At 47.4% G+C, this 13,651-nt stretch overlaps 1 protein-coding gene across 2 annotated transcripts; it reads right to left on the minus strand.

Annotated features, from left to right (window-relative positions):
- Positions 1–1,377: 1,377 nt before the first annotated feature.
- BPIFA3 (BPI fold containing family A member 3) lies at positions 1,378–9,302 on the minus strand. 2 transcript variants are annotated; one of them, XM_084774942.1, is made up of 7 exons: positions 8,998–9,302; positions 6,245–6,395; positions 4,388–4,495; positions 3,444–3,593; positions 2,479–2,563; positions 2,076–2,139; positions 1,378–1,589 (listed from the first exon to the last, which is right to left on the minus strand). In XM_084774942.1, the coding sequence occupies exons 1-7, from the start codon at positions 9,110–9,112 to the stop codon at positions 1,576–1,578; spliced, it is 687 nt and encodes a 228-aa protein (XP_084631068.1). In that variant the 5' UTR covers positions 9,113–9,302; the 3' UTR covers positions 1,378–1,575. The 2 variants fall into 2 exon arrangements, with proteins under 2 accessions (XP_084631068.1, XP_084631067.1); XM_084774941.1 differs by having other exon boundaries at positions 1,378–1,594.
- Positions 9,303–13,651: the final 4,349 nt, after the last annotated feature.

The following is a 13,651-nucleotide window of genomic DNA, read 5'->3' on the forward strand; positions in this document are numbered from 1 at the left end:
TGTTGTATGCCCATGGATGCCTGAAGAGGGTGCTGGATTCTCCTGGAGCTGGGATTTCAGGCAGTTGTGGGCCACACAACATGGGTCCTGGAATCCGACATTGGGACCTCTGGAATAGCAGTAAGCACTCTTAACCATGGAGCCATCTTTCTGGCCAATGCTATTACTAATAACATGTGTGTGATATGTAACCCTTGATGGGCTAGGGGGCCAATCAACATTCAATCATTGAGTAGCCAATAGACTAATAATTAACAATGAATTCAATGGCCTTGAATAAATGTTTTCTACATGGAAAACACCTTGCAAGTGGGTTTTCATATACTGCACACATACATGCTGCATGCCAAATATTTTATTTTGAAAATTGTTAAAAATACATGTCTCAGAAAAAGGTACATATGCAAATAGCTAAATGAGTTTTGCACAAACGGAACACTTTCCCCCATAGCCAGTATTGAGGTCAAGAAATGGACTATCACCAGTTCTCTAGAAGCCCCTCCCTCTTGCTGAGCCTCACCCTACTGTAATTACCCTGACCCCTAGGCAGTGTGCATTAGCTTTGGTATTTTTGACCTCTGTGTCACTGGATCTGCAACACATGCTCTTCAGGTTAGGCTTTGCTGATGCAACCTTGGAAGATTGACCTGTCTGGCTGTGTGAAGTGAAGGTCACTTCCGTCACTATTTTCAGCACAGTGTGTGACTCTTTCACCTTCCTACCTGTGCACACCGCTGCTGTGACACTCCTTTTTTTTTTTTTGACAGCTCATGACGAACCTGCCACATTGCTAAGCAGATCTCAGTTTGACTGAATGTTGCCAGTTTCCTGAAGTGACACCAACATTGTGCATGTTTATTCCCACATTGCAGGCAACAAAGCCCAGTGGTGATAGCCTTTGTCTAAGACACATATAGTGAGTCTTCAGGCCGGGAGTCATCTACTCGTTTTGTGTTTGCTGAGCTCACCCTCTATGCCATCTCTAGTATCGGGACTGGGGACACCGGTTGCTCATGGAGTCATGCCATTATAGAGCTGAATCTGGTCTTATCTGGGGTCTCCTTTGCATTCCTGCTCTACTGTGCCTTCTCTGTAACCTCTGGGAGCCCAGCAACAGTAGATGCTCACTAAACATAGATGAGCAAATGAGGAGCGAGATACTTCTGGCTTCTCCCTGCTTTGAGCAAGTTTCCTGGCTGGCAAACAACAGGCTAGAGTGGGCATTCCCCACTGTTACTGGACTGATGGACAAACCAGGGATATTGGCCCTAAAGCTTGAGGCTGGTGTGGAGGGTGGTGTGTGTGTGTGTGTGTGTGTGTGTGTGTGTGTGTGTGTGTGGTGCGTTGTGGTATAGAGGGTCTTGGGATGGTGTATTCTTCAGAGTTAGAGTTTATTGTTGGAAAGGACAGGATGTCTTGGGACCCAGGGGTAGTGTTTCCAGGGGACAGCAGGAACCCCACGTTGAGAGAGACTTAAGGTCTCAACTGGAAGTACCTCCTTCTGACCAGTGGCAGGCAGTGGGAGGCCCCTTGAGCTGGGTGCCAGAGGTTTGACTGATTCAGACTTGATCATGGTTAGGAGCAGCCACCTGTTCTGAAAGGAGAAGGAGAGCCTTGGTTGCTAGGTGACCCTTCTAATCCCCAGGGCCACAGAGAAGGGAATGCTTCCTCATGCATCCTCCAAGGGCTGGGGCCAGGAGCCTTCCCATCATTCATTCAGAATAACATGCCCTTGATAGATGACTTCCTGCCCTCCATCCCAAGACCGTGAGCCCCACCAGGGCAGGCACTGGGGCAGTTCAACTGTCCTTGGAACGGGCATTGTCTTGAATTTAGATAAGGGGGTTTCTCCCTACTGGACTTGCAGAGCTCTTGGGGGAAGCTAGAATCTCTGATCTGGTGACTTGTTAGGGTACAGCCTGGTTGGCTGGGGTCCCTTCTATTCCTCCCACTCTCATGGAAGGCATTGCAATAGAGTACCTATAATATGTTCTCAAAGCCCATGGGAGCTGTGGCTCCTCTGTCAGTGTTCACCAATCCCAAGGAGGCCTCCCAGGTCAGACCGCAACACTCACCCACGAGGTCTTTCAACAGTTTCACATCCAGCTGCCGGAGGATCTCACCAATCAGAGGACATACCTAGGCCCCCAGCACAGGCAGTGCATCAGCCAAGGGATGCAGGAGGCACCAGCACCACTGAATTCCAGCAGGACCCAGCCAACCACTACGAGCCGCGTGCAGCACACCCGTGCCCTCCTCCAGAAGCTCCACAATGCTGTAAGGTGGGGACTTCAACTGTGCCTGCGCTACCCATGAGGACACCGAAACTTAGGGTGTCTGTCCTTTGCCTATGGCAACCGAGGTCTGCTGTCAGGTTCCAAGCCCAGAGTTAGAAGTTCTTTGCTAAATCACCCAATGCATGTGCCTTGATTCTCAGACTTACGATGCCTGCAGGGCACACTGTTTCCTTAAACTTACCTGACTTTCAACCAGGTTTGGGATAACTTTCCCCAGGCTTTCTCTGAGGTTATGTAGAAAATGTTTCATCTTGGGTGAGAGTGCCCTAGGAGAAGAGGTGACAACTCAGGACAGAGGGAACCAGTCCAGGCTACCCTACTGGGAGGTACGCAATGAAGACACTCTCAGATCCTCAGTGGGCTCTATAGGGAGGTATTCTTGTCAGCCATGGTCAATGGGGCCCAGAGAGGTGATGAAACATTGCCCAGGTCAGCACTAGAGGACAGGACCGTGGCAGGACCATGGCAGGAGAGCAGTGGCACCTATGGTCTTCTTCTACACTGTCCACATTCTAAGCTATTCCCACACACCTGATGCTCACCTGGGCAGGCACTCATGAAGGGTATCATGGCTCAGCACTCAGAAATTACAGAGAGAAATCAGCACACCCCTCACAGCAGCCAGTCAGTCCCCAGAGACTCATGAAATTCTCATTTTTGTCTTGTTCACCCTGGTGTCTCTAGCATTAGGCAGGTTGCCTGGCACTAGGAGATTCTTGGGGGTACTTGGGACTGTCTTCGTGAGGTGCTTAAAAGGGTCAGAAAGGCATTCTAGAAGAGCGATCACCGTGTGCAGGCACAGGGGCGTGAAGATGAGCCACTGTTAGTGGAGGGTAAATGGCCACAGAACCAGGCAGGGATGAGGACGGAGGCGCTCAAGAGGCATTTCTGAATTTGTTTTTCACCTTAAAGGGTTTTCAGCGGGAGGTTAGTGGAAAGAGCCAAGTTCCACATTAGAAAGTTATTTCTGTGGTGGGTGGAGAATGGGGTGAAGAGCAAGGGAACACAGGGAGGAGGAAGGGGGGCTTCTGGGAAGGAGGGGTGCAGATGGAGCAAACCCCGGCAAAGGACTGACGCCTGCTTTGGACTCATGAGGATGGGTGGGGTATGAAGCTACAGTCGCCCTGGGAGTGCAGAAGGTCTTACTCAGTAGACATGGGTGGACCCTCACTGCTGGGCTCCATGTGGCACCTGCCCGTCACCAGCTCCCTCCGGCCAAACTCGTCTTTCTCCAGCCAAGACTCTGCAGCGAGGCCCATGCGGGCGTGTGTTTTGATGATGTTTGAGTTGAAGGGCCTGTAGTGAGAGAGAGGAAGAGGCAGGGGGCACCGAGTGGAAGGCGGTGGGGGCAGCCAGCAAGAAGAGTGGCAAAGTCAGGCACTACCCACTGTCCTCCCAACAACCCATGCCCACTCAGCCCTAGGTTAATAAGAAGGAAGCAGCCATTGACCATAGTGACTTCTATCCTTGTTTTTTATTTTTTTTTCTAGAGAGGGAACGTAAAGGCTGGGCATGCTAGGCGCGGACTCTACCGCTGAACTCATGCCCACTCCTCACTCCCAAGACTTAGAATGACTTTTGAAAGTTGCTTAAGGAGATCACTTTATAGTCTTTGGAAATTCAAGACTAATTGAGAGTTAGTCACTATTTTAAGAGCTTTTTTTTGCCTGGTTGCGGCTCCTGGCTCCCTTGCAGGAAGTCTGAACAGGAGGGGAATGAACAGAGGGGGAGGAGTAGTCATAGTGGCTCCCCTTTCTTTCAGGGGACCCAAATGCTGATATCACATGGGTTTGAATGAGCAAATGACCCCCTCCGCCGTGAGTGTCATCTCTGCTTCAGCAGATGAAGCCAAGGTTCAGGGAATAGTTACTCATCCTAAGTCACAGTGAGTCAGTGCAGAGGTCACGATTTGGGTTCAGGTTGGGCTTATGCATGGTCTGGATTGTTCAGTCTGTCACCCCTACCTCACCCCTAGGTCCCAGGTTCCCAAGGAGGAGGAAGAGGAGGAGAAGGAGGAGGAGGAAGAGGAGGAGGAAGAGGAGGAGGAGGAATAGTGCCCCGAAGACATTGCTTTGTTGGGTAGGACTCACAGTCTGAATTCAATGTCAAATTCAAGTGTGATGTTTGCGGAGAACCACTCTTTAGGGAAAGCCATTTGGATCCCATCACAGTCCAGCTGCACGTTGGTGATGTTGATGCTGCACATGGAAAAAGCAGAGGCGCCACAAGGATGAGGGAGGGCCACTCAGGAGCAAGGCTGGCCTTGTCGGCAACAAGGGTCCGGTGGTAAAGCTGGCCATCAGAGCCTGGCGGGAATGCTCTGACAGCCTGGGTGGCCAGCTGATGGAGGGCTCTTGAAGCAATCCTTACAGCTGTGGATTGTGCAGTCCAGGGCCAGATGTTGAAAGCAGCCACCCTAGGACCCTGAGCCTCTTCTCAGACCAAGGCTCCCTTCTTAATGGACACTCCTATCACCTGTCCGGGAGTCCACAGGGAAGTGCCTTGCCTTTTCTGCACACTAGACCTTCAACTTGTTATCTGCGAATCACTTTAGCCCGTTTGCATCATACACCCTGAGTCTGGCCATCTCTGTTGTTCATACTACTTCTTCTTCCAGTTCCTTCCTGGGCTCTCTGCTGTGGTTTCGGCCTCCCTTTGGACCATTCTTCATGAAGTAGCCTGGGTGGTCCTCATACTTCCCCTTGTCCCCTGGTTCCTATATACTCCTGGGATAAGGTGCAAACCGTACACCACCATCCCCAAGACTTGCATAGTCTATGCACACTTGCCTTGCGGCATTGGTTTCCCTACCCCCTGCAGCCCACCCTTTGCTCACCCAGACACCCATCTCTTTTCTACCTCTGGGCCTTTGCACACACAGCCTCTCCTTCCCAACTGCTCTCTCACATCCCTCATGTCACTTGTCCTCCTGTCTTCATCCAAGGGTCACCTCTTGGACAGGTCCTGATCAGCCCACCTGTTTCCTGAATTTGTTTTCACGGCCTTCCCCGTCACCCGATATTAGTTATTACTCTCTGAGGCCTGCCTCACCGAGATGCAAGCTCCCCAAAAGGTAAAGGTCACAGGTCTTGCTCATAGTTCTGTTCTTAATGCGAATTATATGCAGTAGACATTTGGTGATGTTTGTAACATTTGTTACAAAGGAATGGCTAAAAGGAGGTGCGTTTTGGTTGCATGTTTCACAGGAAAACCCCGTTAGCGACTATTCAGAAAGAAAGAAATGAGGGGTTCGGGTCAAGAGAAGGTGCTTGGGGTGGGGGCAGAGCAGGTAGAAAAATGGAGGGCAGAATGCAGACCTGAGAGGTAGAAGGTTCAGGGGAGCAGCCTCAGTAGGTGTGGGAAGGATGCACTTTATTCTTCCATGGAAGCCCAGCTACTGAAGGTTATGTATCCCCCATGTTCACAGAAGTTTGCTGTAGGACTGTCGGAGTCCACAGCATCTCCTCTGGCTAGGACCATCACTGTGACTATTTTTCTTTTTTTTGGCGAGAGCTCCAAGGTTTATAGGAAGCGTTCCACTGCTTATGCAAAGCCACAAAGCTATGCCCCTCTTGAATGTAGATTCAAGTGTCTAGTTGCAGCCCTGGACTTTCTTGATAACTTGATGTTTATCCAGACTCTGTTCTGTGTCCGCATTATACAGGTGAGTTTAGAATGGCCAGACATTTTCCCCAAAGTTGGTGGGAAAGTTGGGCTTTAAGTGTAGCTGGTATTTCTAGTTTCCCTGGTGTACAACCCCCCCCCCCCCAAACAGCTCCCGATAGTGGCCTCCAGTTTGTTCTCATCTTCAGCTTTGTGCCTTGTCTCCCCTAAGTCTGAGTGCCTTCCCTCTTTACAAGCCTTGCTCTCTGTTTCGCTGCTTCTGCCCTCTGACCCAGAAGTCCCTAGAGGCCCTCCAGGGTCTGGAGTAGGTTTTGAGGTCTCACCTGATCTCTTGCTGCTGCTTGAAGTTCATGCCACCAATCAGCCAGCCCACCATCCCCGGGGCCACTGTCCGTGAGACGTTCAGACGGTCCAGGAGGCGCATGCTCTGGATCCTGCCTTCTGCATTGTGTTTCAGGAGGCCCTGCGCAATAACTGGAAATGGAGAAGGGATGGTGATGTGCATATTGCTGTGTAAGAGTGCAGGTACGGAGGCAGCAGGCCTGGCCCGAGCCCTGTGTATCTCTTTCTGCTGAACACTTATTCGTGGCTCCATGTTACCCATAGAAAAGAAACAGATCCATATTAAGAAGTTTCCTAAGTGGAAACTGTGGCTGAAGATCTCTTCCCAGTTGTACAAACAAACAAACAAACAAAAAAAGAAAAGAAAAGAAAACAAAAAAAATCCAGCTAGAAATATAATTAAAAAATCATTTGCTCTGCAGCAAAAACTATAAATCATCAAGGGATCAACTTGAGAAGCGATGCTCAAAACTTCCAATATGATTTTTGTGAGACAGAGTAAAATCTGATTAACAGCATGCTAAGCCAATGGGCTTATTGTGAAAGTATTCATTTCCTCTAAATACACAGACGCATTCAATGTGACTGAAGTCAGATGTCCAGAGAAAGTCTTTGAGAGGAACTCAATGCACTTGAAAATTCATGTGGAAGAATGAAATGTCTGTCAGAAGAAGCAGTCTTTCACAAAGAGGCAACAATTAAAGTATTATGTTACAGAGACAGGTCTGTAAGCCGGCGAGTCCTCACGCTGGGAATGTAGTCATTTGTTACATGGGCCGGGAAACTGACTCATGTGGGCAGGAATGAGGCTGGGTCTTTACTTTCCATGCCCAGATGCACACAGAGATAAATGTCCATTGTGTGGATTAACACCCTCAATGTGGAAGGTTAAACCAGGACACTGTTGAGAAAGACAACTGGAGTAATTCTGGGACGTGACAAGATCTTGGGCCTCCTGGCTGCTGCACCTGGCTCCCCTCTCTCCCCCCTTCTTTCTCCCCCTGCCCCTGTCTCTCCACTTGACACAGCTCAGCAAGGTCATGACCACTCTGGACTCTCCTCGATGTCCCTGTCCCTGTCTCTGACTATATTCTCTCATATATTTAGAATAAACTCTCTCTTCCACCATAAAATGACCCCAAAACACAAACTACGTAATGACATGTTGATGAATTTTAAACTATTCCTGTTTGGCAAGGTCAACAGGTACCATTTGGGGTAGCGCTGTCTATTTTCTGTTCCATCTGCCCATTCGATCAACTGTAGTTTGGAAATAATTGGGGGATAACTTCCTGTGTTCTGTACATGCCTAGTATTTTCCCCCCATTATTCACCGAGCGTGCTGTAACAGTTATTTACATGTCATTTGCATTGTCCTAGGTCTTAGGAGTAATCTAGTGATGCTTTCGAGTATGAGAAAGGCTTTGCACCAGTTCCGTACAGGCACTGTACCATTTTATGTAAAGGGTTGGCACATCCAAAGATGCTAGGACCCAAGGGGAATCTGGAACCAAGCCTCATGGGTACCTAGGCACAGCTGTGTTTGAGAGAGTACCTTCAAGGCAGTAGATACAAGTAAACAAGGTCATAGGGTCAGCCCTAATCCGATTGGGCTGGAGTCTTTTTAAGAGGAAGACGTCAGGTGTGCCCTTCTCTGAAAGGCTGTGTGTGTGAGAGAGAGCCATCCACAAGCCAGCAATAGAAGTCCCTCCCCAGACACCAAACCTGTCAGCACCTTCAACTTGAACTTCTAGCTGTTAGACTATGTAAAAACAAACAAACAAACAAACAAAAAAAAACAAAAAACCCCCCATCTGTTATTTACACTCCACTGCCACCACCCCAGTCTCACCCCATCGATGATGCCATCTTCCTTTGGCAGCACTGGCTGGGCAGCATAGGTGGACACCCTCTAGTGGTGGGGAGCACAGGGAGACACATATGTCCTCTTACAATAGGAATCGGTGTACTCCAGCATGTCCATTTAAGGAGGAGCCCAATAGTTTCAGTTAAACTGAGCTTACATCTGTTCTGGATATGTCTATCCCAGTGGGGCTCTCCCACGTGTTCTAATGGGGACACACCCAAGGATGCTCACTTTAGTGCTACAGACATCCTGCGTGACAGTCCTGAGAGAGCAGAGGGCAGCCAATTACATGGAGGCAACAAAACGTGTGGACTCCTCTGCCCTAGTTAAAGCGACGGAGAGGAGATGCCAGCAGTATAAAGCGAGGAGTGTAGAGCAGGGTGAGTGATGAGTCACTTATACGAACGCCTGCGAAGGATGCAGGCATGGTTTGTTGCTGTCGTCGTCGTCGTTGTTGTTACTTTTAAAAAGAGCTCACGCTATCAAGCCAGGCTGCCTTCACACTCAGTCTGTTTCTGACTCCCAAGATCTGGGATTAAAGGTGTGCAACACCGTGCCCAGCTGGGTACACACATAAAAGTACATGCTAAGCACATGTCAGTTCCTGCCAAGGCTGTCAGGGAGTAGGGATGAATATAAGGGAGAAAGAGAAAACGACACAAGAGTTCATGTGCTACGAACAGGAAAATTTCAACTCAGTCTCCATTTTCTGTATTTAAGATCCAAGGAAGCAACCAACCAACCAAACGAATGAACAAATGAATAGATAAGCAGCTCATGCAAGATGGCTCAGTGGTCAGCGGTGGGGCTCAGGCTGTGCCCTCCCCAACCCTACAGACAACAGGCCAAGCCCAGGGATAAGCTCACTTCTAGCTAGGGTGGACCTGCCATCCTTGTGGGCCTTGGTCAGTCCAGGCCACGGATGATCCGGCAAGGCTAGCAATCCCAGGAGGAGGACCAGAAACCTCCAGAGTAGATGCATCTCAGGTGCCGACACCTGAACCTGCAGGCATCAGGGAGGGTCCAGCAGGGCCCGGCAGCTGGCTGTGCGTATGGCCACCCAGATCGATGGGCTGTCGTCAGGCAAGTGGCTCCACGGCTGCCCGCAGCATGCTGTGGGAGGTGGTGCAAATCGCTCTGGCAGCTACTCCGAGGGCTGGCTCAATGGCCAGCAGATGCAAGAGGCCAGGGCTGTAGAGGCAGGCTTGGTTGCTTGGAGACGCTCACCAGAGCTACTGTTGGGTCATCTAGCAGGAGTCCTCTCCCTGACCCTGGGCAGAAGATACAGATTGGTGACTCTTCAGTGAGTGAGGACGACCACAGAACAGTCCAATTGGAATAGAACTTTTGTATTCCTTTTTCTTTCTCAGAGGGGGAAGGGAGATTTCCAGAATTTATTCATCTCCTAACTGCAAGGTTGTATCCCTTGAACCCCATCTCCTCACTTGCCTCCCCCTGTTGTACCATTTCTCTGCCTTCTACGTTTTTAGGCTCTACTTTCAAGCAAGATCACACAGTATTTGTCTTTTACCATCTGGCTTGTTTCACAACACCTGACCCGGTGGCTTTTTCTTCTTTGCAAAGGCTTAATTATATTTCATTCACCCACTCATAAACACTGCAGTCAGTGTGAACACTGATTCGGTGAACACAGGTGTGTCTCTGATGTGGAATTGTATTTCCCTTATATACTCAGAAGTAGGATTGCTAGATCATATGGTGGTTTAATATTTTTGAGGCACCTCCTATGTTTTTTTTCCATATGACCAATTTACAACCCCATCACCAATGCGAATGGGTCACTTAATGTTCCCTCCAACATTTGATATCTTTCAACTTTATATTTTAATATTTTTGTTTATTCATTGAAAATTTCATACAAATATACAGCATGTTTTGATTGAGCCTGCCATTCACTCTCTCCCAGTTTCCTCCAGGCTCCGTAACACATCCTCCTCCCACTGAGGACCCATTGAGTCCAGTCAGTGCACACAAGTGTGGGATCACACATTAGACCATGGGCAACCTACCAGCAGCCACATCCCCAAAGAAGAAGGACTCTCTCTCTTTTAGAGGTGGTTTGTCTGCTCAGCTAAGGACAAGACATGACATAATGAAACTCTCCATTCTCTGTGCTAGAGTTTTAGCTGACTTGATCTTTATGCAGATGCTGTGAGCTCCTGAGTGCAATGGCCATGTTGTGTCCAGAAGACAGAATTTCATAGACTCTTTCTCATCTTCTGGCTCTTACTCATCCTTTCCTGCTTTTGCAGTGTTCCCTGAGACTCGGGGAGGCCTGTATATAGATGCATCATTTGGGATGACCACTTACAGTGATTTCCAGCATTTTGACAAACTCTTAAGTCTTTGTATTAACTGCTGCCCACTGCAAAATGGGCTTCCCTAAGGTGAAGAGTACCACTACTCTATGTCTATAAACATAAATATTTAGAAAGCAGTTTGAGAACATACCCATTTAGCAAAACAATAGTAATTGGTTTCCTTAGGATCTGTGACCACCTCGGCTGTATGCTTTTGACAAGATTTTACAGTTACAGGTGTAAATTGCCTCCTGCGGAGCAGATGTCACATCCAACCAGAGAGTGATTGATTCCTTCCATAACAGCGATTCCTTCCTTCACACCATTACTGCCCCAGTGGGCACACGTTGCTTGATGGGTTGATACTGTGTAGCTTGCAGCTCTCAGCATTGGATATTATCATTGCTGTACACCCCCAACCCCAGAAGACTCAAAACCACCTTCCAGAACTATTAAAGCTGGACAACAGGGAAGACGTTTCTTGGTCATTTCCAGATTAATTTGTATCCCACAACCAAGTCTGTGCGTCTTCAATCTTTAGGCCAGCACACAAAGTGTTGGGTTTCATCGTGACATCTTTGTAAATATTGATGATTACACTTTGTTCTTATTTTCTCTCCCCCACCCCACTGCTCTGCTCCATGCCTCCTGCCTCCTGCCCTGTTTCAGTTGGTTCCGTTTCTTCCTGCGTTCTTACCACATGCATCCCGTTGCTCTCTACATTCCCCATCTCCTTTAAGAGCTCTCCCTCCTCTCCCATGATCTTTTTTCTGTCTACACACACACACACACACACACACACACACATACACACACACACATACACACACACACACACACACACACACACACACACACACACACACACACACACTTTTAAATCTAGTTCCACACCTAAGGGAAAACATGCTGTTCGTCTTTCTAAGTCTGAGTTATTTTGCTTAACATAATGATTTCTAGTTCCGTCTATTTTCATAGAAATGCCATGATTCCATCCTTCTTTCCGACTGTCTACACTTCCACTACAGCATGTAACACATTTCCTTTATCCGTTCATCTGACGACAGACCTCTAAGCTGGTTCTATTTTTTGACTACTATGAGCAAGGCAACTATAAACACAGATATGCAAGCACGTCTGTGGTATCTTGACTTAGTGTTATTCAGGTAGTGGTAGTTGAGTCATTTGGTAGTTCTATTTTTTTTTAAAGGAAAGTTTCATAGTAGTTGCTTATCTTAGTTGGTGTTCTATTGCTGTGAAGAGACACCACGACCACAGCCACTCTTACAAAAAGAAAGCATCTAATTGGGGCTGGCTTACAGTTTCAGAGATTTAGTCAAATTATCATGGTGGGAAGCATGGTGGCACACAAAACAGACTTGGTGCTGAACTAGGAGCCTCGAGTTCTACATCTGGATCCACAAACAGGAGGAAGAGAGCCTGGGCTCAAGCTTTTGAGACCTTAGAGCCTACCCCCAGTGACACCTCATCTAACAAGACCACACCTCCTAATCTTTCGCAAGGAGTATTACTCCCTGACGACTAAGCAGTCATGTATGAGCCTATCGGGACGATTCTTATTCCAACCACCACACTGCCCAAGTTTACATTCTTACTACAAGTAGATCACTGCTCCTCTCCCTCATACTCCACGCATTGTTGTTACTCTTCTCTCAATGGTAACCATTTCCCCTAGGGAGCTATGGGATCTTAATGCAGTTTTGATTTACATTATGGCTATAGGTGCGGAATACTTTTCCTAGTGTGCACTGGCTGTTTGTATCTTTTCTTTTGAGAGCCATCTTTTGGGTCCATCAGCTCATCTATTGATTGGAGATATTTGATGTTCAATTTTTGCAGCTATTTAAAAATCATAGAGATTAATTCCCCATCTGATGCATAGTCAGGAAAGATTTTTTTCCCCAATTCTATGGGTTGCATCTTTGCTCTGGTGATGGTTTCCTTTGATCTCATAAAATTCTATTTTCCCATTATGGGGATTATTTCCTATGCTGTCAATGTCTTTTTTCAAGAAATCTTTAATAATGCATATATTTTTGAAATGTTTTCCCCTGTGTTTTTCTCTATCATCTTCAAAGTTTTGGGTCTTGCATTAAGGTATTTGATCCATTTTTAAATTAATATTTTTGTATGTGATAGTTTATTATTATTTTTTTGTTTTAATTTTTGAGCCATAGTCTCTCTATTGTGTAGCTCTGGTGGTCCTGGAACTCACTGGTCCTGTAGAGCAGGCAGGCCTTGAACTCATAGAGATCCACCTGTCTCTGCCTCCCAAGTTCTAGGATTATAGTCATGTGCTACCATGCCCAGCTTAGTTTCATTCTGCTGCGTGTGGAAATCCAGCTTTTTCAACACTGTTTGTTAAAGAGGCTTGGGCTAGTACTTTCTTGAGGGCAAGATGAACTTTAATCTGAACCAACACACATGTTTTCCTGACAGTACTAATGAGATTAAGTACCAGTACATTTTGAGTGACTAACTGAGCAGATAAGTGAAGGTGTCTCTGGTACTCAGGTTAAGTCACAGTGGCAAGATACCTAAGACAAACAAAAGGAGTGGGGTTTATTGATGTTTCTGTTCTCTGAGGTCTCAGTCCCTGATTTCTTGTCCTGTTTGCCTTGGGACCTACAATGGGATGGTCTATTATGGGGGGGGGGCAACACATTGCAGAGAAAAGGTGCTTACCAGACTGAAGCCAGGAAGCTCATTTTCATAACAAATCCCTTTGTTTTAGTTGCTATTCTATTTCTGTGAAGAGACACCATGACCAAGTCAACACTTATGAGAAAAACATATAGCCGAAGGATTGCTTACAGTTTCAGAGGTTTAGTTCATTTTATTTATTGTGGGGGAGCATGGAGGTATGGAGGGAGGTATCGAAGAAGTAGTTGAAAGATTTGCATCTTGATCTTTAGGTAGGTAGGGAGAGAGAGAGAGAGAGAGAGAGAGAGAGAGAGAGAGAGAGAGAGAGAGAGAAAGACACTGTGGGCTTGGCATGGGCTTTTGAAAACTCAAAGCCCACCCCCCGTGACACCATTTTCCAACAAGCCTACACCCCAATATTTTTAATCCTTTCAAATAGTGACACTCCCTGGTGACTAAGAATTCAAGCATATGAGCCTATTGGGGGCATCCTTATTCGAACCACGACACCATTTCTTGAAACCCCGAAACCATGA

Source organism: Acomys minous (genome assembly GCF_964271855.1).
Source record: "Acomys minous genome assembly, chromosome: 3".
In the NCBI taxonomy this organism is placed as follows: Eukaryota; Metazoa; Chordata; class Mammalia; order Rodentia; family Muridae; genus Acomys; species Acomys minous.